The sequence below is a fragment of the Pyrgilauda ruficollis genome, unplaced genomic scaffold, assembly GCF_017590135.1.
Source record: "Pyrgilauda ruficollis isolate IOZ18807 unplaced genomic scaffold, ASM1759013v1 scaffold127, whole genome shotgun sequence".
Classification (NCBI taxonomy): Eukaryota; Metazoa; Chordata; class Aves; order Passeriformes; family Passeridae; genus Pyrgilauda; species Pyrgilauda ruficollis.
In genome coordinates this window covers 681,602-702,240 of record NW_024511099.1, presented here as the reverse complement: position 1 = coordinate 702,240, position 20,639 = coordinate 681,602, and the positions used below count along the sequence as shown (strand labels likewise).

General features: G+C 57.5%; 3 protein-coding genes across 4 annotated transcripts; 1 reads left to right on the top strand and 2 right to left on the bottom strand.

Moving 5' to 3' along the window:
• Window positions 1–1,376: 1,376 nt before the first annotated feature.
• On the bottom strand, window positions 1,377–7,942 carry NSFL1C (NSFL1 cofactor). The gene is made up of 9 exons (XM_041458341.1): window positions 7,809–7,942; window positions 7,008–7,105; window positions 6,374–6,448; window positions 5,087–5,252; window positions 4,653–4,745; window positions 3,886–3,995; window positions 3,347–3,484; window positions 2,701–2,865; window positions 1,377–1,759 (listed from the first exon to the last, which is right to left on the bottom strand). Exons 1-9 carry the CDS (start codon window positions 7,908–7,910, stop codon window positions 1,597–1,599), a joined length of 1,110 nt encoding a protein of 369 aa, XP_041314275.1. The 5' UTR covers window positions 7,911–7,942; the 3' UTR covers window positions 1,377–1,596.
• Window positions 7,943–8,781: 839 nt separating this feature from the next.
• LOC121348608 (signal-regulatory protein beta-1-like) lies at window positions 8,782–11,206 on the bottom strand. Of its 2 annotated transcripts, none has more exons than XM_041458331.1 (5): window positions 10,786–11,206; window positions 10,098–10,457; window positions 9,607–9,918; window positions 9,144–9,479; window positions 8,782–9,005 (listed from the first exon to the last, which is right to left on the bottom strand). In XM_041458331.1, the coding sequence occupies exons 1-5, from the start codon at window positions 10,850–10,852 to the stop codon at window positions 8,809–8,811; spliced, it is 1,272 nt and encodes a 423-aa protein (XP_041314265.1). In that variant the 5' UTR covers window positions 10,853–11,206; the 3' UTR covers window positions 8,782–8,808. The 2 variants fall into 2 exon arrangements, with proteins under 2 accessions (XP_041314265.1, XP_041314266.1); XM_041458332.1 differs by having other exon boundaries at window positions 9,165–9,479; window positions 10,786–11,205.
• A 320-nt stretch (window positions 11,207–11,526) lies between these two features.
• Window positions 11,527–14,603, top strand: LOC121348624. The gene is made up of 5 exons (XM_041458360.1): window positions 11,527–11,777; window positions 12,712–13,071; window positions 13,197–13,374; window positions 13,755–13,794; window positions 14,110–14,603. The coding sequence occupies exons 1-5, from the start codon at window positions 11,594–11,596 to the stop codon at window positions 14,236–14,238; spliced, it is 891 nt and encodes a 296-aa protein (XP_041314294.1). The 5' UTR covers window positions 11,527–11,593; the 3' UTR covers window positions 14,239–14,603.
• Window positions 14,604–20,639: the final 6,036 nt, after the last annotated feature.

The window sequence follows — 20,639 nt, the reverse complement described above, 5'->3', positions numbered from 1 at the left end:
CCTGTTTGTGGGCTTTTAATGACAATTTTCACAATAATTTACAAATTTGCTGTTACGCACACTTATGTCCATTTAGTAATGAAAATTGTGAGTTAATTCAGCTCTCAGTTGAGAAACTGCTGTAAAATTGCCCTTGCTGAGGGCTGCTCTCTGGTTTGTGCTCTACAGGCAGCCAAGCGAGTTCCTCACGCCGAACCTGCCCAACCTGCCGGCCCTCCCCAGGCTGCTCCCGAGCTCCCTCTGCTCGCACCAAGGGGAGAACCTGGAAGTTTCCAAGTGCTGAGGGAGTGGAGTGACAGCTCAACGGCCGCGGGGCTCAGGTGTGCCTAAGGCAGGATGGGGAGGGAGCGTCCCAGCCCTCGGCAGGGCAGCAGCACAGCCTCTCCCAAGGACCCCGCTCCCAGGGGGCCGGTGGCTGCAGCCCACGACTCAGCACAGCTCTGGGCTCTGCTCGGAAGGCCTGAACAAAGACAGAAGCAGCTGAGGGGCAGTGCAAAGTGCCGTGGGACAATACTCCATGACAGCTATGCCAGTGCTACCATTGCCTCATGTCTGGGCGTCAGGAATTCACCCACTGGATACTGTTCAAAGGAGGGAAAAAGATGGAAACCTGAGCCAAAACACAAACAGAACAGATCAATGCTGGAGAATTCCAGTTCAGCTATGTTAGTCCTCAGCAGAGGAGAGGAAATACATCAAAGGGTACTACAGACTTGAGTTTTCCCACCCAAGCTGTTGCAATCATCTCAATAATTCACCTCTCAGGACAGAACTTGCTTTCCGGTAAGACAGACTCTGTTTGCCTTTTACTTCCAGTCACTTCAAGCTGATTCAGCTTTGTGCCTTCTTGGAAAGAAGAAGTCAGCAGCAGGGTTTCTCAGAGAAATGTAATACAGCAATTTAAAGCAGCCAGTCTGTCCTGTCAGAAAAAGTGAAGGCAGAGCAGGTGGGGACCGCAACGAATGCCCCAAGAGTTCTGCTGAAGGAAGGAACATCAGGGATTTCTCTCCAGAAAAGCATGGGAAGTGTTAAACCTTGCACCTCACACATGTCGGAGTTTTCCCCACACTGAGCTCTTTCACAAAGACGTCCCCCACAATGCTTTTACAGGAGTGGAACCATTATCCTGACAATCAGATCATCCATTCTCAGATAACTTATATTTAATGTGTGAAAAAAAGGGAGTACTTTACAGCAGGCCCTGGAGAGAAGAGAAAGGACTGTGGTGAGCAGTCCACTGACAGAAACTGCTCCCTGGAGTTCCCTTTCCCCTTGCCTTCCTCCCCTCTCCAAGTGCAGTAACTCAATCCACAAGGTAACTGAACTCTCCTGGGGGAATCTGGGGCACAAGAGGCTGCAGCTCCTTTCCAAACGAATTTGTTTCACTTCTTTATTTTAAAGTCCACTGATCATCATTATCATCATCATCATCATCACAAAAAACCCCATGGGAAATGCAACTAAAGAGAAAAAGTCCAACCAAGACCTAAGAACCCAGAGCTAGGAGCAGATGTGGGCCTGCGTGGCACGGCGCCGGCGCGCGCGCGGGAGGAGACGACCCCGTGCGCCGCAGCTGCGTGGCCAGAGCTGGGTCCTTTATGTCAACCGCTGAACGATGACAGCGTTGAGCAGGTTGGCTTCCTTCAGGGTCTGGTTCTCATCAGTCAGCTCTTTATTGGGGAAGGTGGTCATGAGGACGAAACTGGTGGCAGCCATCGCTGGCCGAGCATCTACTATGAAGAGCCGGATGTCACGGATCCTGTCCAAAGGGATCAAACACACAGGGTGATGCTGTTACTGCCCAGCCTGGACAAGTGACTGCTCTGCCCAGGGCGTGCAGCCCTGCAGCTCTGCAGTTGTATTCCTGCTCTCCACAGGCCACACCAGGCTGTTCTGATCCAACCTGCTCCTGTTTAGTGGAATAGCAGCAGCTGCCTTCTGGGCTACAGGCTCAGCTCGGTGTTCTCTGTCTGTGTTGTCAGGGGGTCATTTGAAACTGAAAGCCCCCAGACCCTTTGCTATGAACAATTAACAAACTGACACTTCCTGAGCTTGTCACACACAGCAGAACCCAGAGGATTTCAGCTCCTGTGAGCGGCCACACAGTGACACAGGATCCATTTCTGGAACTCAGTCACAGGCAGAGGTTTTTGTAAGTTTTTGCCCTGAGCTTGACCCTGATATAAAATGGAGGAATTAGTATAAATTACAAGATCAGGAAGGTGAGAAGATTTCAAGAGATTTTGAGTGAAACAGTGGTATATCTAAACCAACTTTGCTCGTCTATAGAACAGAATTATGGTAAGAGCATCCCTTGGTGCTCCATTCAGCACAGGGAACAGCCTTATAAAAAAGCCTAAATGGAGTCAGAGTAACTGAACCAGGTTCCTAATTATCTGCCAGTTTCCAAAGCCTTTAGAACAGAATCAGTTTTTTACAGGTGACATCAAGGAAAGTTCTGCTGATATCACTTACACTCCCAGGTGTTGGGTCACTGGCTATAATCTATCCCAATTTGGAAAGCAAATCCTACCCAACAGTTAGCAACTGTCTTAAAAACACCACAATAACTTCATTCCCTTTCACTTGTACAGAAGGATGCCCACAGCTCCTTCTGGCAGGCTATCCAGGATTTTAGCACTTGCTCCCTGCCTTGCAGGGCCATCTATGCCTTGCCTGTGTTCCCTGTTGTGCTCGTACCTGTGACTGTGGTTGAACTTCTGCACCAGGCGCCCGCCGTCAGCGAGCCGGATCTGGATGTTGGTGACGGGCTCCGCCTCATCGATCACGATGGCAGAACTGGCTTTGGCTTCGTTCTCTGCCTGCTGGGCTGGAGAGCTGGTGCCCATCACCTGGGGCGCCGTGCTGCCAACAGGAGACGCAAGGTGAGCTGTTAGAAAGCAAACTCACCCGGCTACAGGGCGCCAGATCAGGCAGCAAGCTCACTGTCTGCCAGGCCCAGCTACCAGGGCTCCTCCTCAAGCAAGCTGCAAGTCAGAATTCTTGAGTCAGCCAGTCAGCAGGGACTTGTCCAGAAGTTCAACTCTACCATTCCCTTTAGTGCCAAGGGTCCTCACAATTTAACAGGGGAAGTGTGAATTGGAAACACTGCTCCAATGCAACACACCACGGAGGTTTGCAAACCAGGGATCTGGCTCCTGGCAGGGAGAGGTTGGGCCACCTCACAGTGTACATCAGTGAGCCTTGTTCCCTTAGAGGAACACCTCCCATCCCACAGGCACCCAGTGCCTTTCTTTCAGAAGGATGAATCAGAAGGCTCCACCTTGCAAGGCTGGAGTGACTCTCTCACAATACATGTAGTAAACCAGTGTCACAATCTTCTCACCTGCCCAGCTTCTGTCCTTCTCCAGTAAAAGCTTTGAAGACACTTTTAGGTTTCACATACTCCTCATCACGGTGATCTTCCATGTCCAGGTTCACCTGTCCGCCCCGTGCTAACCTGCGCAGCTCAGCTGGGACTTCCCTGCAAAGAGAGTGTTCTAAGGCAGCTGCCTGAGGCAGCAAAGCAGGAATACATGGACAAAAAGCCCAAGATCTGTGGAATTTTAGGAATCACAGAGAGCCTTTGCTTAACTAACAGGGCAGATGCACACCTCCCCACTGACAGGCACAAATTAAAGGTTACTTCTCCCTGGCCCTCACCTGCGGTGACACAATGCATCAGAAATTCTCAACACAAATATCAGTATGTTTGTTTACTTCAAACCCACTCCCTGTTTACCTGAATGAAATGTTCCATATTAAGGGTAACTAATTTCTTGCAAGAAAGCTCAGGTGAAATGTGCCATGGATTCAGAAGCCTGGATTCCACAGACACTCATGTTTCAGGAAACAGCTGTCCCTTTTCTCCCTCTCACTACGTACCCTCTGCGGATATCATCAAGGAACTGGGCATTGGATGGATCCTGGTAGCTCCTCAGCTCTCCACTATCCAGACTAAATCCACTCTTCCAGAGCTTCAGTACAACGTGCACCTGCAGCAGCCCCAAAAGAACAATCAGCCTCACTGAGCATCTTGGTGACAACAAAAAATGAAGCAAAATGAAAAGTTTCAGATGGGCAGAGGAGCTTCAAGGTGCAAAAACATTCCAGCAGGTTTCTCTGAGCTAAGGGAAAACCCCAAAGCACTGGCTTTTATATAATGGTCAGGTGTCAATTCCTAGAAGGTGGCACCATGGTCCCCTTTTGGATAAATATGGCTGATGAGCCAGGAATGGGTGAGAAGCCTAAACCAGGCTCCCACCACAGCCACAACCTTGTCTGGTCACAAACCAAGCACAAGGGAATCTTGAACTGATGCTGTCAGCTCCCATCTATGGATACATATTGGATGTATACAATAATGGATAAAGAAGAGTTGATTTCTCAATGCTCTTTGCATACTATTTTTCCTGATCTGCACTTCTAAGAAAAGCTCAGATTCTTAATTAAAAGATCACCAGAAAACTGCTTACCCAAGACCTAATCATCTATTATTCTCTGCTTGGAAATCCCACAGGAAGCAGGATTTACCGTATTTCTGTCCTTGTGAATTTCTATCAAGCTTTGTATCTCTCGGGGCTGGCAAGCTCAGTAGCTGGAGCAGAGAAATCCCTGGAGTGACAGCTACAAACCCAAGCAGAGATACTCACATCCTGAGAAGAGTTTGGTCTCCTCTCTCCTGCCACATAAGCCGACTCCTCCTCTGGAGTAGCCCCAAGGCGATACCCTCCCCCTGCAAAAGGCTGTGAGAGAGAGGCAGGCACAGGGTTAAAGAACCACACAGACCCAAAGAGCTGCTTTCCTGTTCCCACCACCCCTGTGGGGAACATGTCCCCTGAATGGGGGAACTTCATGGCATCAGCAACATCTCCTGCCCTGCAGGCAGTGACAGCTTCAGCAAGTTAATAAATGTGGCACAACAGAGCGGCTTTTCTTGCCACTGTGACACACAAAATGGAGCTGCACTAAGAGGAGTCCAGACTTAGCTGCTGAGATAATTCCAGGACTCCTCAATACCCAACAGCTGGCAGGGTGGAACCTTAACTGAAACGGGGAACAGAAGAAATACCTCCTCCCTGCTCACCTTGGGCTTGCTCGTCTCGCCACCGCTCTTGGCCGTCCGATCGACCGCCACGGCGCCGTGCTCCTTGGCCCCCTTGAACAGATCCTCCACCAGCTCGTTGGGGCTCTTCTTCCTCGGAGGACCCACGATCTGCTGGCCACTCCTCTCTGAGCCGCCAGCATAAAACCTGAGAGAAAGCACCCACTCCTGTCAGCCCTGCCTGCTGCCTCTGCAGGAGCCTCGGGCTGGATCAGGGCTCACTTGGTGCTTGGGCAGCTCAGTGAAACCCGCTGGGTCCACAAACATTGGCTACCGCCAGTGTGTCTCCCACTGCAGCCTCGTGCAAGCTCCTGTGCTGCAAAGACTTTCTTTTTATGTCAATTCCTGTAAATTACCCCTGGATCAATAGCAATGAAGTGGTAACAATGCTCAGACCTGGGGAGAGGAACAGCCCAGAGGGACAAGCCCAGTTGCAAACACCGGTACCAGCTCCATTACCCAGCTGAGCAAGGCCTCCAGCAAATCTCTGACCTGAGAGAGCAACATCCAGCTGGAATTCTGAGGGAAGGCACACGTTCATGCCACACAAAGGGTGGATCTCAGCTGGAAGCAATGGATGCACAGTCAGTGAAGTGCAATTAAGCACTTCTGGAAGATTGGGTTTATTAGCTTTCAGATGGCTTGTAACACACAGAGTGAGCTCCCAGCCTGCAGACCACGGCCCACCCAGGCTGAGCCACCCCTTCAGATACATCAGTTCCATCCCATTTACCTTGCCTGTCAACCTTAAGGGTATTTAACTACTTACAGCTGGCATTGTAGGACACTGTCCTACTAATACTCCATGTTCCCCCTGGAAAGGGGCCCTGCTTTTTTATTTCTGACTCCACACTCCATTACCTTACCCTCAAGCAACACTTCAAAAAAAAAGAACCCAAAACCAAAACCCCGACCAAAACAAACCCCCAAAACCCCAAGCTGTAAGAAAACCAATCCCTGCATAATTCCCACATTTCCATTCCCTGTGGACACAAATGAGGATCTGGGCTGTTTTCTCTTCTTAACCCAGGCTTTCCACACCCCACTTCAGGCTTTCTCCCAGTGCTGAGAGCTGGTGCTCGCACAGCTGAGCACGTGCTTGTGCACAGGCTTGCACTGACAAACCTGCCCTGTCAAACCTCAAATGTTTCACGACAGGAATTTCATATCCATGTAAACCTGTTTTTTTTCAAAGAAGCTGTACACAAGCAGCAAGTCCTCCCAGAAGGAATAAACACCCAGCATTTGAGCCTTCAGCTGCAAACTCACCTCTGTCCCTCCTCCTCCTCATCATCCTCCTCCTGTGCATGCACAAGGTCTCTGAACGAGGTTACTCGGTGGTCACTGCAAAAACCCAGCAAGAAGGATGTCAGCCTCCAGACACATTCCCTGCTGGAACATCCCAGCTGCAACAGGCTCCTGCAAGGTGGGCTCTGTTCACCTGCACCTCCCCCGAGAGAACTTTTCCTTCATGACAAAGGCAGCAGCTCCTCCTCTTTGGGACTGGACAGCATCCCCTTACAAAGGGATTTGGTAAGGTAAAATTCACATTTTTGTTTTGTAAAATGCTCAGCTTGATCAGCTCAGGTGTCACACAAAGTGAGAAAACATTCTTCCTGCTGAGATATGATCTGCTTACATGAAAGGTCACTATCAGACTGTTTTTAGTGTCAAAAGATAAATCAAGCTTTTCCTGAGCAATGAGGCAAGTTTTCCTAACTGGCTTAGCTGTGCAGTAACAGCCAGTGTACAAACACTCAGGTTCTCACAATTTCTAGAGAGCCACACAAGGTGAAGCAAACCTAAACACAGAGCTACTCCTCCTGAAAATGAACACAGCCAGTGCTTTAGAGTGTGTGTGCTTTGCCAGCTTTCCAGTGTGGAGCTGAAGCTGCCTCCTCACCTGGCTCCAGTGCCTCTGGATACGGAGCTGGGGGTGGGCTGGGGAAGGGTCAGGATGTCCTCATCACCCCCATCCTCATAGAAACTGGCAAGAGCAATCTGGAAAGGAAAACCAGCAAAGCTCCTCAGGAAAAACGAACACAAACAACCCAGCTGAAGCATCTGTCACGCTGGAGCTCCTAAAGCACCTCACACTAAAGACACCTCCTGTCACTTCCCCTGCTGCAGCTCCTGGCAGAGCTGAGGCCTCAGCAGGTTGTGCTATTTGGCTGTGTCATGGCAGGGCACTCGGTGCTGCAGGGATGTCACCCTGCCTGTCCGGGAATGTCAGGGCCCTTCTTCTGCAGCACTTACACAGGAATTGTGCCAAAATTACTCCTCTGAAACTGCAGCTTTTGTGCCATCATGAGCAGACTCGGAAATTAACACAGCCAGTCTGAGGAGGAGCAGGGACAGGAGCAGGTCAGAACGGTAGCTGATTCGCCCTCAGTTTGTTTGCTGACAGCACTGACAGCCTCACCAGCGTCCCAGGAAAACCTACATAACCCCGGCAAACCCCGGACCCACCGCCCTCACCTCGCGCTACAAAGTGAACGACAGAACCAGGAGAGGCCTCAGTCTCAGCCAGCCCACGGCCCCGCCGCCAGGGCTGAGCGCGGCGACGGACGGGGGCGAGGCCTGAGCCTGCGGGACACCGACCTCCGGCCCAGCGCTGCCCCCCGCCAGCGCAGCGGCCTCCCGAGCCGCGGCTCGCCGATCCCCGCACCGGGCCGGGGAGGGCAGAGGGCAGCGGCAAAGGTACCTGGAGGTCCCAGCCGGCGGACTCGAGGAAGAACCGCGCACGCTCCTCCTCGACGCCGGTCACGGCCACGAACTCCCTCAGCGCCTCCTCCCTGTCCGCCATCTTGCCGCGGTGCAGCGCCCAAACCGCGCCGGGCCGCCCCGCCCCGCCCCCGCGTGCGCCGCCAAACCCGCCCGGCCGGAAACCCCCGGGGCGACGCGAGGAGCCCGGCCCGCAAACAGCGGCCCCTGGCGGCCAGGAGGTGGCACTGCACCCGCCCGGCACCGGAGCGAGCACCGGGAACCGGGCACAGAGCGCCCGTCACGGGTACAGGGCACCGGGAACAGAGCACAGAGTACCGGGAACCGGGCACAGAGCACTGGGCACCGGGCACCGGGCACAGAGTACCGGGAACCGGGCACAGAGCGCCGGTCACGGGTACAGGGCACCGGGAACAGAGCACCGGGCACCAGGAACCGGGCATCGGGCATGGGGTACAGGGTACAAGGCACCGGGCACGGGGTACAAGGCACCGAGCACGGGGAACTGGGCACAGAGCACCGGACACCGGGCATCGGGCATGGGGTACAGGGTACAAGGCACCGGGCACGGGGTACCGGGCAGGGGGCACTGGGTATAGGGTAGCGAGCACCAGGCACCGGGAACTGGGCCCGGGGTACCGAGCATCGAACAAGGGGAACCGAGCACTTGGCTCCGGTATGGGCAGCACCGAGCAATAGAGCGGGCAGCACCGGGCACCGTGTGTGCAGCACGGAGTCCCGGGGACGGCAGAGCCGAGCCCCGGTGTGCAGCACGGAGTCCCGGGGACGGCAGAGCCGAGCCCCGGTGTGCAGCACGGAGTCCCGGGGGCGGCAGAGCCGAGCCCCGGTGTGCAGCACGGAGTCCCGGGGACGGCAGAGCCGAGCCCCAGCGCAGGGCGGGTTCAGGGCACAGCGGGGCCGGGGCTGGCGGCGCGGAGCAGCGCACGGCAGGCTCTGCATGCTGGCTCCTTTATTCAGGTTCACACACCGCTGCTGGCAGTGGCCAAGCCCCGAGCCCCGGCTGCGGGGGCCGGAGGTGGAGCAGGGTAAGGCAACATCTCCGATGCTTTTCTCTTCATGCGCTCGAAGAGGAAGAAGAGGAGCCCACCGAGGAGCCCCTTCTCCAGCAGGACACCCATCCACAGCAGGAGGAGGAGGCTGGATAGAGGGTTTACACCTGCAATGGGGACAGAGGATGTGAGCAACCAGGGCTCGAAGAGAGGCAGGGATCCTTTCCTGGGGCTGCAAACTTCCTCAGGGGGTGACACCACACAGCCACCCTGGCAAGCACCCCCTCCCAGCAGCTCTGACGCACCCTTATCCATCTGGAACCCACCCTGGGCCGGGTTGGAGATCCACAGGGAGGCTGAGTAGTTGGCAGGGGCCTGGCCATCGTGCACCACCGTGCAGATGATCGTGGACCCGTTTTTCTCCTCCGTCGCTTGCACCTCCACCTGGCTTCTCAGCTCAAACAAGCCCCGGGGCAGCTTCCATGGCCGGGAGATGTTCTGCACCTTTATCTCAATCCCATTCTCCAGCCAGGAAACGGACACGTTAGCTGGGTAAAACTCCTTCACGAGGCAGGTGAAGGTCACGGTCTTGTTCACCTCAACGGGGCTCGGCTCGGCGCGCACTTCGACGCTGGGGGGAACTGGGAAGAGAGGCAGAGCCTGGTGTTTGCTGTCACGGCTCTGCTGCCCACAGGGCGCCCTGTCCTCCTCCCAGGGACCCCAGCCCCACAGCAGCAGGACTCCCCAGCGCGAGTCCCCAGCCCTCACCTCGCAGGACTCTGCTGAGCTGGTAGCTGCCACGCAGCGGGGCCAGCAGCGTGGAGTGCTGCACCTCACAGATGAGCTCAGAGGGGACATCATCCTTCTGCAGGGTCACCATGGCTGTGCTGGACATGTTGTAGGTTTTCCTCCTCCATTCGGTGACCTGGGGTCGCTGACCCCCCATGGTGTCCCTGTTCTTGAACCATTTCACCCCAATCGTTTCAGGAAAGAACCCTCCGCTCGTGCAGGTGAAAGGCACCGACTCCCCCGGCCTCGCTCTCTGCTCGGGCCCAGACACGAGCGGGGGGCTGGGTTTGGCTGTGGGGAGAAGCACGGGGCCATCAGACCAGGCTCTGCCCCCTGCCCAGCCCTGGGCCTGGGGATGGCCCATGGGATCCTCTCCTGGACCAGCCCTGAGCCCCTTCCCCATCCCTGCTCTCCCTGAGCAGAGCCCGCCGGCTGATTCCCATCAGGAGCTGCTCCAGAGCCCCGCTCACCTTGCACAGATACCTCGGTGCCATTGCCACGCTGAAACACCTCATCATCACCAGAGTCCCCCTTGACAAACTTCACACAGTAGTAGGTGCCCATGTCCTCAGGCTGAACGTTCCTGATGCGGATGGTGAAGTCTGTGTCAGACCCATTCACTGCTCTCGTCACACGGGAGGAGGGATCCCACTTTTGCTGGTCATAGACAGTCTTGTTCCCACTGCCCCAGCCCTTCAGCCACTTCACAGGACCTGGTCTAGCAATTCCAGACGTGATGCAGTTCAGGGTGAGCGTCTCCCCTGCTGCCACCGTCACCTTGGCCTGGGGCTGCTGCAGACTGAAGCCCTGGCCCGCCTGGGCATTCACACCTGGGCACAGAGACAGAAAGGTTTGGAATTGACAGTGGGCCCCAGGGCTGGGGAACAGCAGAAGGCATCATCAGACCCCCTGAGCCTGGATCAGGGGACAGAGAGATATTCCTGTCCTTTGTCCCCCAGGCTGCTGGGAACTGCAGGATGAGGAGAGCCCCGACTCTTGCTGGGTAAACTGAATTTCATTTGGAGATAAAAGCAAGCTGGAAGAGAGGGAGCAAGAGGAGATCCCTGGCTACCCATGGGCACAGGGAAGCACTGCCAGGCCAGCAGGGTGGGAAAGTGTGCATGGGAAATGTGATGGGGCTGTGCAGGCCGCACTTACCCGGCTCTCTGCAGAGCAGGAGCAGCATCAGGCACACGAGAGGCAGTTCCTGTGCCACCAGAACCATGGGTATTCCACGCCTTGCTCCCTGGTGGCTGGGCTTTGCTCAGCTGGATTCGGCTCCGTTGGACTCTGCTGCACTGGGCTCGGTTGGACTGGGCTTGTCTCTGCAGGGTGCTGGTCTCTTACCCAGCAAAGGGGAAGGAAAGGGGCCACCACCAGCCCAGTTCCTCCACGCAATCACGTCCCATTTGCTTCTCAATGCCTACATCATCTCGTGTCACAGCGCTGGTCCATAACGGCAATGTCCACCCCACTTTCCCCTCAGATGTGTGCCACAGCCACGGGCACAGGCACCGAGCAGCCAGCAAGAGAGACCCGGCTCCAGCACGCTCCCGCACACACGGCCAGCCTGTGGCTCCGCAGCCGGGGGTGCCAAGGGGACGCCCAGCAGGATCCTTGCCAGCAGGATCGGGGTGCGGGATGGTGTCTCCCACTGGTCGGTGGTGCAGAGCAGTGCCCGGGGTACACCGAGCGTCCCACATCCCGAAGCTCCGCTGCTCCTGCCCCTCACCGAACCGGGGAGGACGCAAAGCCGCTCCCTGTCCCGAGCCCAGGGCAGCCGCTCGGTGCCAGGGGGCCCGGGAGTGGTGCCCGCCGGGGTCTCGGCGGGGTGATGCCCACCGGGGGTGATGCTCACCGAGGGTGATGCCCGCCGGGGTCTCGGCGGGGTGATGCCTACCGGGGGTGATGCTCACCGGGGGTGATGCCCGCCGGGGTCTCGGCGGGGTGATGCCCACCGGGGGTGATGCTCGGCGGCTCTGCCGGCTCCCGCCCGCCCCGGGCAGACACCAAAGCGTTAACCACCCGCTCGCCTCAATTTCCTGTCCCGCTTCCCCTTTTCCTTCCCAAAGTTTGGGCAGAACCCATGGCCGCGGCAGCAGCTCCGCTCCTGTCCGGGCAGCGAAGCCTCTTGCAGCGGCAGCTCTCGGGTGAGTCGGAACTGGGGCCCCCCAGAGCCTCTCGGGGCTCCCCCGCCCCGTCCGCCCCACAAACGCGAGTGGGCGGCGAAGATAAACACCGGGCGGGGCGGGGGGTGGTCCTTCCCCGAGCGCCTTTTGGGGTCAAACCGTGCCCGGGGGGCAGAGCACCCCAGCCCCGGGGTGGGCACAGCACCCACAGCCCCGGGGTCGAACCCTGCCGAGCTGCTGCCATACAGTCGGGGACTTTGGGCAGGAGAGGTTTGGGGATCGGAGGGGTTTTGGGGACTGAAGAGGTTTTGGGGAGCAGGAGGGATTTTGGGACAAGATTTTGTGGGGTTATGCTGGGCTACAGGGACATCCCTGCCTAGAACACCGTTTCCTGGCTGGCTCCTGGCTGTGAACCCCAATTCCTCGCAGAGCCCCAGTGATCCTGGCTAGTGTGGAGCAGAGCCAGGGTGTTAATGTTTAACAGCACTCAGGAGTTTTTCCTGCTAGGAGTTCCCCTTGGCTCCCTCTGCACCTCTCTGGCCTCCAGGCAGCTGCAGCACCTCCTGCAAATGACAGAACAGGATGCAGATTTATCAAAACATAGAATCGCAGAACTGTTTGGGTTGCAAAAGCCCTCTGAAATCCTCGTATCCAACCCTTAACCCAGCACTGCCAAGGTCACCAAGTGCCACGTCTACATGTCATTTAAATCCCTCCAGGGGTGGTGGCTCCACCACTGCCCTGGGCAGCCTGCTCTTTTTTCAGATTTGTCCCTTGTTAATTTTGAACCAGTTTTTGAAGGGTTTCGTCCCTCCCAGTGCCTGCATGTTGTCTCTGCCACATCCCAGGATATCTCTCAGCTGCAAGTTGGGGGATACTGGGGCTTCTCTGCCTGTGAGGCTGCCCTTGCCTCACCCCATTGCTCACCCCAGAACCCTCCTGTCTCTGTGCTCAGGTGTGGGTACCCAGTCAGATCAGGGCTTCAGTCTGCAGCAGCCCCAGGCCAAGGTGACGGTGGCAGCAGGGGAGACGCTCACCCTGAACTGCATCACGTCTGGAATTGCTGGACCAGGTCCTGTGATGTGGCTGAAGGGCTGGGGCACTGGGAACAAGACTGTCTATGACCAGAAGAAGCAGGATCCTTCCTTCCGTGTGACGAGAGCAGTGAATGGGTCTGACACAGACTTCACCATCCTCATCAGGAACTTTCAGCCCGATGATGCTGGCACCTACTACTGTGTGAAGTTTGTCAAGGGGGACTCTGGTGAGGATAAGGTGTTTCGGTATGGCCGTGGCACCGAGGTGTCCATGCATGGTGAGTGCAGTCCAGCAGGACACCTCTCCCAGGGAGCCCATCCCACAGCCCCCCCCCTGCCCACAGCGAGGTCCTGCTCTGCCCCACGCCCACCACCCTCTCCTGCTCTGCCTCTGTCTCCACAGAGGCAGCCCTGGTTCCTGGAATGGTGGCTGCAGCTGTAGTGCTCTGCTTCCTCCTCCTCCTCGGCCTCTTCGTCGCCCTTTGCAAGTACAGGAGGAAGCGCCAAGGGGGGGTGGGCAGCCCCTGCCCAGCCAGGACAGTGGACATGGGGTGCTGTGCAGGGACCCCCAGCACCCCCAGGTTTGTACTCAGCGCCTCTTCCTTCTGTACCCTTAAATGAGCAAACTGTCTTATCCACCTGCTTTATCTTGGCTTCCTTTCTTGTCTGGAGCTTTAACTTGCTCCAGAAAAGGTCCTTTACTCACAGTGCACTGTTCTGTTGGTTCTTTCTGTGTTTCATGGAAACTTCATGGTAGGGAGCACTCAGTACCAGGGAGCTCCTGCAGCCCCTCACCGTGTGTCTGAGCCCAGCCCAGATGTGCAGTCAGCACTTTGTCCCTGTTTGCCTTCAACAGGGGCATCATGCTGAAATTCGGGAGGGGAATTGAGGACTGTGCTGGGTGGGGAAAGGACTCAGCTTCCTTTAGTTCTGATGGCCATCTTTATCCTTCCCCCTGCAGTGAAGTCCTGGATGCAGAGAGCTCCCACCTGCCCAGCCAGGTAGGAGTGAGCTGTGAGTATGGGGAAGCACATGCCACGCTGATGCCCTGGCTTGCAGGAGCCCTGCAAGACTCTGGGGCCAGGGGGGACATGGGGTGGGCAGCAGGTGCCTGCACGTGGTCCCTGCACACTCCTCTGCAGCTGTGGCATCACCAGCCTGCCATGAGCCCGCTTCTTGGTGTTGTCCTGTGCAGGGCCATGAGCTGCTCTTGGTGATCCTTGTGGGTCACTTCCAACTCTCAGCATTCTGATTTAGGGTTACTTTTGCGAGACTTTCCTTGTGGCAGCATTCCCCATTTGTGTGCATTTTTGCAGCAGAGCAGCAAGGAGGAGAACGACATCCACTACGCTGACCTGCAGCCGCTGCCCCCGGCCCCGCGGCGCGGCAGGAGCCCGGGCACAGCCCCCACCGAGTATGCCAGCCTCAGGGTCACTGCCAAGTGACGCCTGGCACCGCTGCCTGCACAGCCAGGCCGTGTCAGGGTGGAAGAAGGGACGTTTCTGTAGGGCACAACAAAGAAGAAGTGGAGCTGTTTGCATGGTGTGTCCAGATCTCAGCTGGGCGCACTGTGGTCACCATGTTTGCATCTCAGGGCAGCTCTCCCAGGACCTGGAAGCTTTCTCGACCACAGGATCAGACCACGAGGCCAAGCACCTCTGCCTTGTGCAAGCTGTTTTGTGCTGATAACACCAGGAGGACCTCACACGCACCTGTGTGCACCAGCATGGGCCTCCACTGCTCCTTTCCCGGCCCACAGGTCCATAATTTGTGTTATCTTTTACCACCCTCATTAAAGCCAGCAAACAGCCTGCTGTGCAGTCCTGCTGTGCTCAGAGCAAGAGCAATAGTGCCAGTCCTGCAGGGTCCTGGGGAGATGTGTGCTACCCCTGTGCTACTGCTGAGCCCCTTGGTCAGCTCCCAACTCCCACCTGCCCCAGGCAGGGAACCTGCCCAGTCCCACAAAACCTGCCTCTCCTGGCAAGGCAGCAGGAAGCTCTCAGGAATAGCCCCTGCTGCTGCTGCTCCAGGCTGAGGCCCAGCCCTCGCCCACCTTTCCCTGCCCTCCTCCCGGGGCTCATGATGCTGTTAAGGCCAAGGCAGCTGGTACCACCTGGCCCTTCTGCCCCTTCCCCTGGTCTGTGCACATCTTCAGCTCCAGTCCCAGCCAGTCCGTGCACATCTGCCCCGTGCACATTCCCTGCTTCGTGCCCACATGTTTGGTGCCCACCTCCACGGGAAGCAGGCCAGGGGCAGGAAGCCAGAGGGCCAAGGTGGCCATGGCAGGAAGCTGCAGTCACGCTCCACACTGGGCACTGCTGCAACAGCCAGTCACCACATACAGCCCCCAGCCACGCTCTCCCCAGCTGTGGCAGCTGAGCTCCCGCCAGCCGTGGCCCCAGCAGCCACCTTGGCAGGAGGAACTGAGGCCAGAACAGGCTTTCCAGGCAGAGGAACCTGCTGCCAGCATCACTGCCTGTGACCTTGAAAGCTGATACAGTCACCAGCTTTCAGCTTTATCTACTTTTTTTTTCTGTGAAATGAGAAAAGAGAAGTGAAACAAGACAGTGTGACCCAGGGGAACGGGGCTGGCAGGGAGATCCTTGAGGGGACAAAATTGTCACAGTGGGGAGAAAAGCCGCTACGGAAATTGATTTGCACGACTGAATGTGAGTCACCTGCTCTGGGGATGTGAAGTGGGGACAGTTTGGAGTCAGTCCTTCCTCAGGCACAGCTTGGGGATACTCAGCACCCTGTAGGCATGGTGGTGGTGATGAGTTTGCCAGGTCAGGGATCCAGCACCTGGTCTCATCCTGGCCCCCTCAGTGGGAGGGTTGGGGTGTTGGGATGAAGCCTCTCCCAGCATTGTTTCCCAGTGGAGCCATGACCAGGCCATGGATCATTTCCCAGCTGGGGCAGTGGCTGCTCTGAGCAGGGCTTGGGCTGTCCAGCAGTCTGCAGGGACAACACCAAAACTGGCAGAAATCTCACATCAAGGCTGTGAACACGAGTATGTAAAATACGTGGGTGAGACTGAAACCGGGGATAGACCTCGAGGACCAGAGGAAATGAAATTCAAGGGGATTTAGGGCTTTTCAAGCACTGAATCAGGAGGGGAAATCCAGTTCGATAGGAGCATATGCAAAGCAGGGAGTGAGCAGAGCACGGGCAGAATGCTCTGCACCTAGGAAAGGGCCCAGGTCTGCGGCTTACTGCCCAGGGGAGGGATTTGGTGGTTATTAAAGGAAAATCCTTTAAGCCTTCAGCCTGGGGTGTGCCGGCAGTGAAAGCACAAACAAGCGCCTGGGCACGGACACAAGGTAGGAGCGTGCTGGGGAGCAGAGCCTGGATCGGGGGGCAGGGCCTTGCTCAGGGGGGCAGCACCAGGCAGGGCTGGGGTCACGGATTCACTGCTCATCCATGCTGCTTTCCTGGGGCTGCTGGTTGTCACATCCCACTAAGTGACCTCCTTGGTCGGAGGGTGTGTGTGGGAGGCCGGGAGCTGCCATTGCTGGGGGGAAGCACAGGGCAGTGCTGGGGCTGAGGCTGGCACACTCCAGGCTCCTGCTGCCACAGCTGGGCACTTCGGTGCGGAGCAGAGGTGGTGCCTGGATGGGTACTGGGACAGTGTTGGTGTCCCAGGGGGAGAGGACACGCTGGCTTCAAGTAAGTTTTGGGCTGTGTCCCTGTGCCTGGACACTCTGGGCTGGTGCCATGCCAGGTTTACCTTGGCTGTGTGAGCCTGGTGCCAGGACCTCATGCAATGGCAAGGCCAAGGAAAAGGGCTGGGGAGGCTGATCTGGGCTGCACTGTGATGGGTTTCTGGGCAGCCAGGGGATGCTCAGGGGCTGCTCTGGCATCTGACCCACTCCTGATGCCAGGAGGTGGGAAACATCTCCTGGAGGTGCCAAGGGCTGGCAGGGCTTGCCAGGCAGTGCTGTGAGCCCTGGTGTGTGCCATGGTGTCAGCTGTGGTGTGTGCTGTGGTCTGTACCATGGTGTGTGCTGTGGTGTGTGCCAGTGTGTGCCATGCTGTGTGCCATGGTGTCAGCCGTGGTGTGTGCTGTGGTGTGAGCCCTGGTGTGTGCCATGCTGTGTGCCACAGTGTGTGCTGTGGTGTGTGCCATAATGTGTGCCGTGGTCTGTGCCATGCTGTGTGCCATGGTGTGTGCCGTGGTGTGTGCCACAGTGTCAGCTGTGGTGTGTGCTATGGTCTGTGCCATGGTCTGCACCATGGTCTGCACCATGGTCTGTGCCATGGTCTGCACCATGGTGTGTGCCATGGTCTGCACCATGGTGTGTGCCATGGTCTGCACCATGGTGTGTGCTATGGTGTGTGCCATGGTGTGTGCCATGGTGTGTGCCATGGTCTGTGCCATGCTGTGTGCCATGGTGTGCTGTCCCATGCTGTGCCGGGGAGCCAGAGTGGGAAGCGTGGGCTGTGCCAGGAGCCGAGGGGAGCACGAGCCCCCGCAGACCGCGCAGAGCGACGGGAGCCACGGCCCGGAGAGCGGTGCTGGTCGGGGCTGGTCCCGGCAGCGAGGGGAGGGAGCAGGGATGCAATTAAGGCCGAGGGGAGCGTGGTGTCAGTGCGGGCTGGCTGAAAGGGGGGATGCAGGTGTCTCCTCTGGGTCCTGGGGACAGGAGAGGGCTGGCTGCACCCGCGGGGAATGGGACAATGCTGAGCTGTGCTGGTGCCAGGCCTGGGCAAGGAGAATAAGGGAGAGACAGGGATAAATGCCCTGTGCCCTGCCCTGGGGTGCTCCGGTCAGTGATGAGAAGCAGAGGCACTCCACAGTGGCAGTGTCTGTCACAGGGGTGGGTGGGTGCCCAGGGGATATTGTGTATCCAGGAGCAGGCATCGCTCCAGCTGGTCTGACAGGGCAGCAGCTCCAGCCAAGGGCCTGGTTTGTGGCTGTCTCTATCCAAGACACCTTTGTGCCCCTGCTCTGTCCCCATCCCTGCCCCCATCCCTGCCCTAGCCACCATCAGACCGTGGTGCCCACAAGTCACCAGGGAGAGACAGGCCAGTCCCTGTGCACATCACCATCACCCAAACAGCAACAGGTCTAAGAGCATCCGATGCCACAGGGACCCCACAGGGCCCCCACGATGCCACAGGCATCCAGTGATGGTTTGGGGACCCCATGATGCCATAGGGACCCCATGAGACCAAGGGGACCAGGCAAAGCCATGGGGACGTTGTGCCAGTGTGCCAGCAGGACGCAGCAGGAGAAGCTGGAGGAGCAGCTGGGTGCTTTGAAGGGGTTGGAAGGAGAGAGAAGGTCTTGGTGACACTTTGATTGTCCCCCAAAAATGCCTCATGGGTCCTGTTGTGCCTGCTGGCTGGCCTGGGCTGGGTCCCTGCCAGAAGAGACAACAGGAGGGAGAAGTCTTGGGATGCTGCACGGTTGGAATCTGCTCCCTCCGATTCCAAATCTGTTAGCTCACCCCTTTGCAGCTCCCTGTTTCTCAGGCTTTTCCTTGGAAAGGAACGAAGCCAGAGTAAAACAGTGACATGCTTTACACTGGTTCTGATTTATTTCAGGTCTTACTATTGAATCTTATTCCCTGTTTTTACGGTTGTTGTGGATTTTCACCAAAGGGGATTTGGGGTTGTCATAGGAACAGTTTCTGTGCCACAGCCTCATTGCCAGCCTCGTCCCCTCCTGACAGAGTGAGGGCTCTGGCCAGCACAGCAGGGGTATCTCCAGCCCCCCAGGCACAGCCCCAGTGACAGCTGGGGTACAGGGCAGCCACCCCATGGCACTGGGACACTCAGGATGTTCAGGGAGGAGATGGGCTCCCAGGCACTGCCCAGCCATGCCCACGAAGCAACCTGGGACCCCCAGGCTGCAGACCAGGGCTTTTAGTTGAGAAGAGCCAAAGGTGTTTTAGGATGTTGCTTTTCCCTGTGGGTTCTCTGTGTCCAGCAGGAGGTTGTGCTATTGCAGTTATTGCTGCTGGGAACCTCTCTGGCCAACCTGGAATAATTTTCATTAAATCCCTGGAGCTGAAGGGGTGTGGGGGGCTGCCCTAGGACCGTTCCTCATCTCTTCAATCACAAGGGAGGGGGTAGGCAGTGAAACTGAAAAGTGTCACGCACATCCTTTGTGCCCAGCACTCCTTTGGCCCGTGCTGTCCCGCGCTGCAGGACACCGCGAGGCCAAGGCTCTGGCAGTGATTAAAGAGGGGTTTCCAGGGCCATGGGACAAGCAGGAACATCCAGCACTTAAGAAAGACTCACATTGTGCTTTCGGAGTTGGACGGGACATTGCTGAAAGACAATCACCCTCTGGAGCCAGCACGGGAGGGCAGATCAAGCTGCAGCGCCGGGTCCTGCCAGTGCCAGAGTGAGGGTCCCAGAGCGGGCGGGAGGGGGGCCCTGCCTGCACTGGAGTTCCCGGGGCTCTTCCTGCTGGATCAGCTCTTGGTGTGGTCCTGGTCCTCCCAGCATCCCCATGTATGTTGTAGAGCCTGAAGTGAGCTGTACACGCTCCTGGGGATGCTCCAGGTGGTTTTATCCAGCGAGAAGAGCTCAGGGTAGGGAAACTCTTTGGGAGCTCCCTGTCCCGAGGGCAGGATGCTCTCGGGTCCCTGGGGCTCCCTGCTCCTCCCGGCACCGAGCGACCTTAAAGCACGGCTGTGCTTGGCCGTGGCCCCCGCGCTGGCTGCCCCGAGCCCGGCACAAAAGTGTCCCTCTGCAGAGAAGTGCAGGGAAAGGGAAAAATATTGAGAGAGGCAGGAGAAGGGGGAAAGCAGGCGCTGCGGGAGGGAGCACAGCACGGCCTGAAAGCTCCCTCTCAGCGGGCTTTTGTTCGCCCTGGACGTGCCCAGCGATGCTGCCAGCCCGGAGGGGCTGTGCTGGCGCCGGTGGCTCCCGGCGATCCCGGAGCTCCGCAGCCTGCCCGGCGCCTGGTTCCAGCGACGTGCCCGCGGGCAGGATGCAGCTGCCTGCAGCGGGGACCCCCATCACCCGCCGGGCTCGGACCCACAGCGCGCTCCCGAAAATAATTCCTTCTGACAGATCCGTTTCTTCCACATGGTTCGGGCTTAATTTTATAATGGTATCAGTAGCTATGGCAACGTGTAAAAATAACGGATGCCCGAGCCCGGCGAATGCTCCGTAAACAGCTCCCGTCTCCCGGAGCCCGGCTGGGTGGGCATCACCCCTTGCCCACGGCCACCGCGGCCGCTGCGCTTTGTGGTTGGGCTGGGATTCACGCGATGACTAATTAGCAGCGTTAACTGCTTACGCCTTGGGATGATGATTCCATCCGCTAATCCTTGGGGCTAGGCTGGGCTAATTGGGTGGATATCATTAACGCTGGCGGTCAGGAGCTGCCCTTACAGGGTTCCAGCACAGAGAAGGCTGCAGCACCCCTGTGGCACCCCAGACCCAGCACGGGGCTGGCGGCCACGGAGGGTGGGACACGGCTCAGCCCCCGCGGTGTCAGGGGCCACCAGCCCCATCCACAGCTCCAGCTCGCCCCAGAGCCGCCGCTGCTGCACATCCACGCGTGTGCACACGAGGGAACGTGCACAGGAACACGAACAGATCAGATTTCAGCACACAGGACCCCCCTCAGCAAAGATCAGCCCGTGCCGGCGTCCGCCGCGGCTCAGAGGTCTCTGGTCACCGCCGCGAGTGGATAATCCCAGGCAATATTTTCTAAACCTGTTAGACAGCACACAGACCCTCTAAATCCCTGATCCCCCTCCAAGGCTCCAGCGGGATGGCAGCACTTGGCAGCTCGGATTTGCAGCTTCTTATCAGGGCCAGCCCCTTGGAGGGATGCGGTCACCAGGAGCGTGGTGGATCCTGCCGACCAGAAATAATCCTCCAG

What these genes read in the sequence shown, in the direction of transcription:
- LOC121348624 (XM_041458360.1), top strand. Translation starts at nt 11,594, where the DNA reads ATGCTCGGCGGCTCTGCCGGCTCCCGCCCGCCCCGGGCAGACACCAAA. An exon ending in CACCGAGGTGTCCATGCATG is followed by an intron (nt 13,072 to 13,196) that starts GTGAGTGCAGTC and finishes CTGTCTCCACAG; the next exon opens with AGGCAGCCCTGGTTCCTGGA. An exon ending in GGGACCCCCAGCACCCCCAG is followed by an intron (nt 13,375 to 13,754) that starts GTTTGTACTCAG and finishes TTCCCCCTGCAG; the next exon opens with TGAAGTCCTGGATGCAGAGA.
- NSFL1C (XM_041458341.1), bottom strand. Translation starts at nt 7,910, where the DNA reads ATGGCGGACAGGGAGGAGGCGCTGAGGGAGTTCGTGGCCGTGACCGGC. An exon ending in GAGGAGGAGGAGGGACAGAG is followed by an intron (nt 5,253 to 6,373) that starts GTGAGTTTGCAG and finishes GCTTTCTCTCAG; the next exon opens with GTTTTATGCTGGCGGCTCAG. An exon ending in GAAGGACAGAAGCTGGGCAG is followed by an intron (nt 2,866 to 3,346) that starts GTGAGAAGATTG and finishes TCCTGTTGGCAG; the next exon opens with CACGGCGCCCCAGGTGATGG.
- LOC121348608 (XM_041458331.1), bottom strand. Translation starts at nt 10,852, where the DNA reads ATGGTTCTGGTGGCACAGGAACTGCCTCTCGTGTGCCTGATGCTGCTC. An exon ending in CCTGCTCTGCAGAGAGCCGG is followed by an intron (nt 10,458 to 10,785) that starts GTAAGTGCGGCC and finishes CTCTGTGCCCAG; the next exon opens with GTGTGAATGCCCAGGCGGGC. An exon ending in GCTCAGCAGAGTCCTGCGAG is followed by an intron (nt 9,480 to 9,606) that starts GTGAGGGCTGGG and finishes CTCTCTTCCCAG; the next exon opens with TTCCCCCCAGCGTCGAAGTG.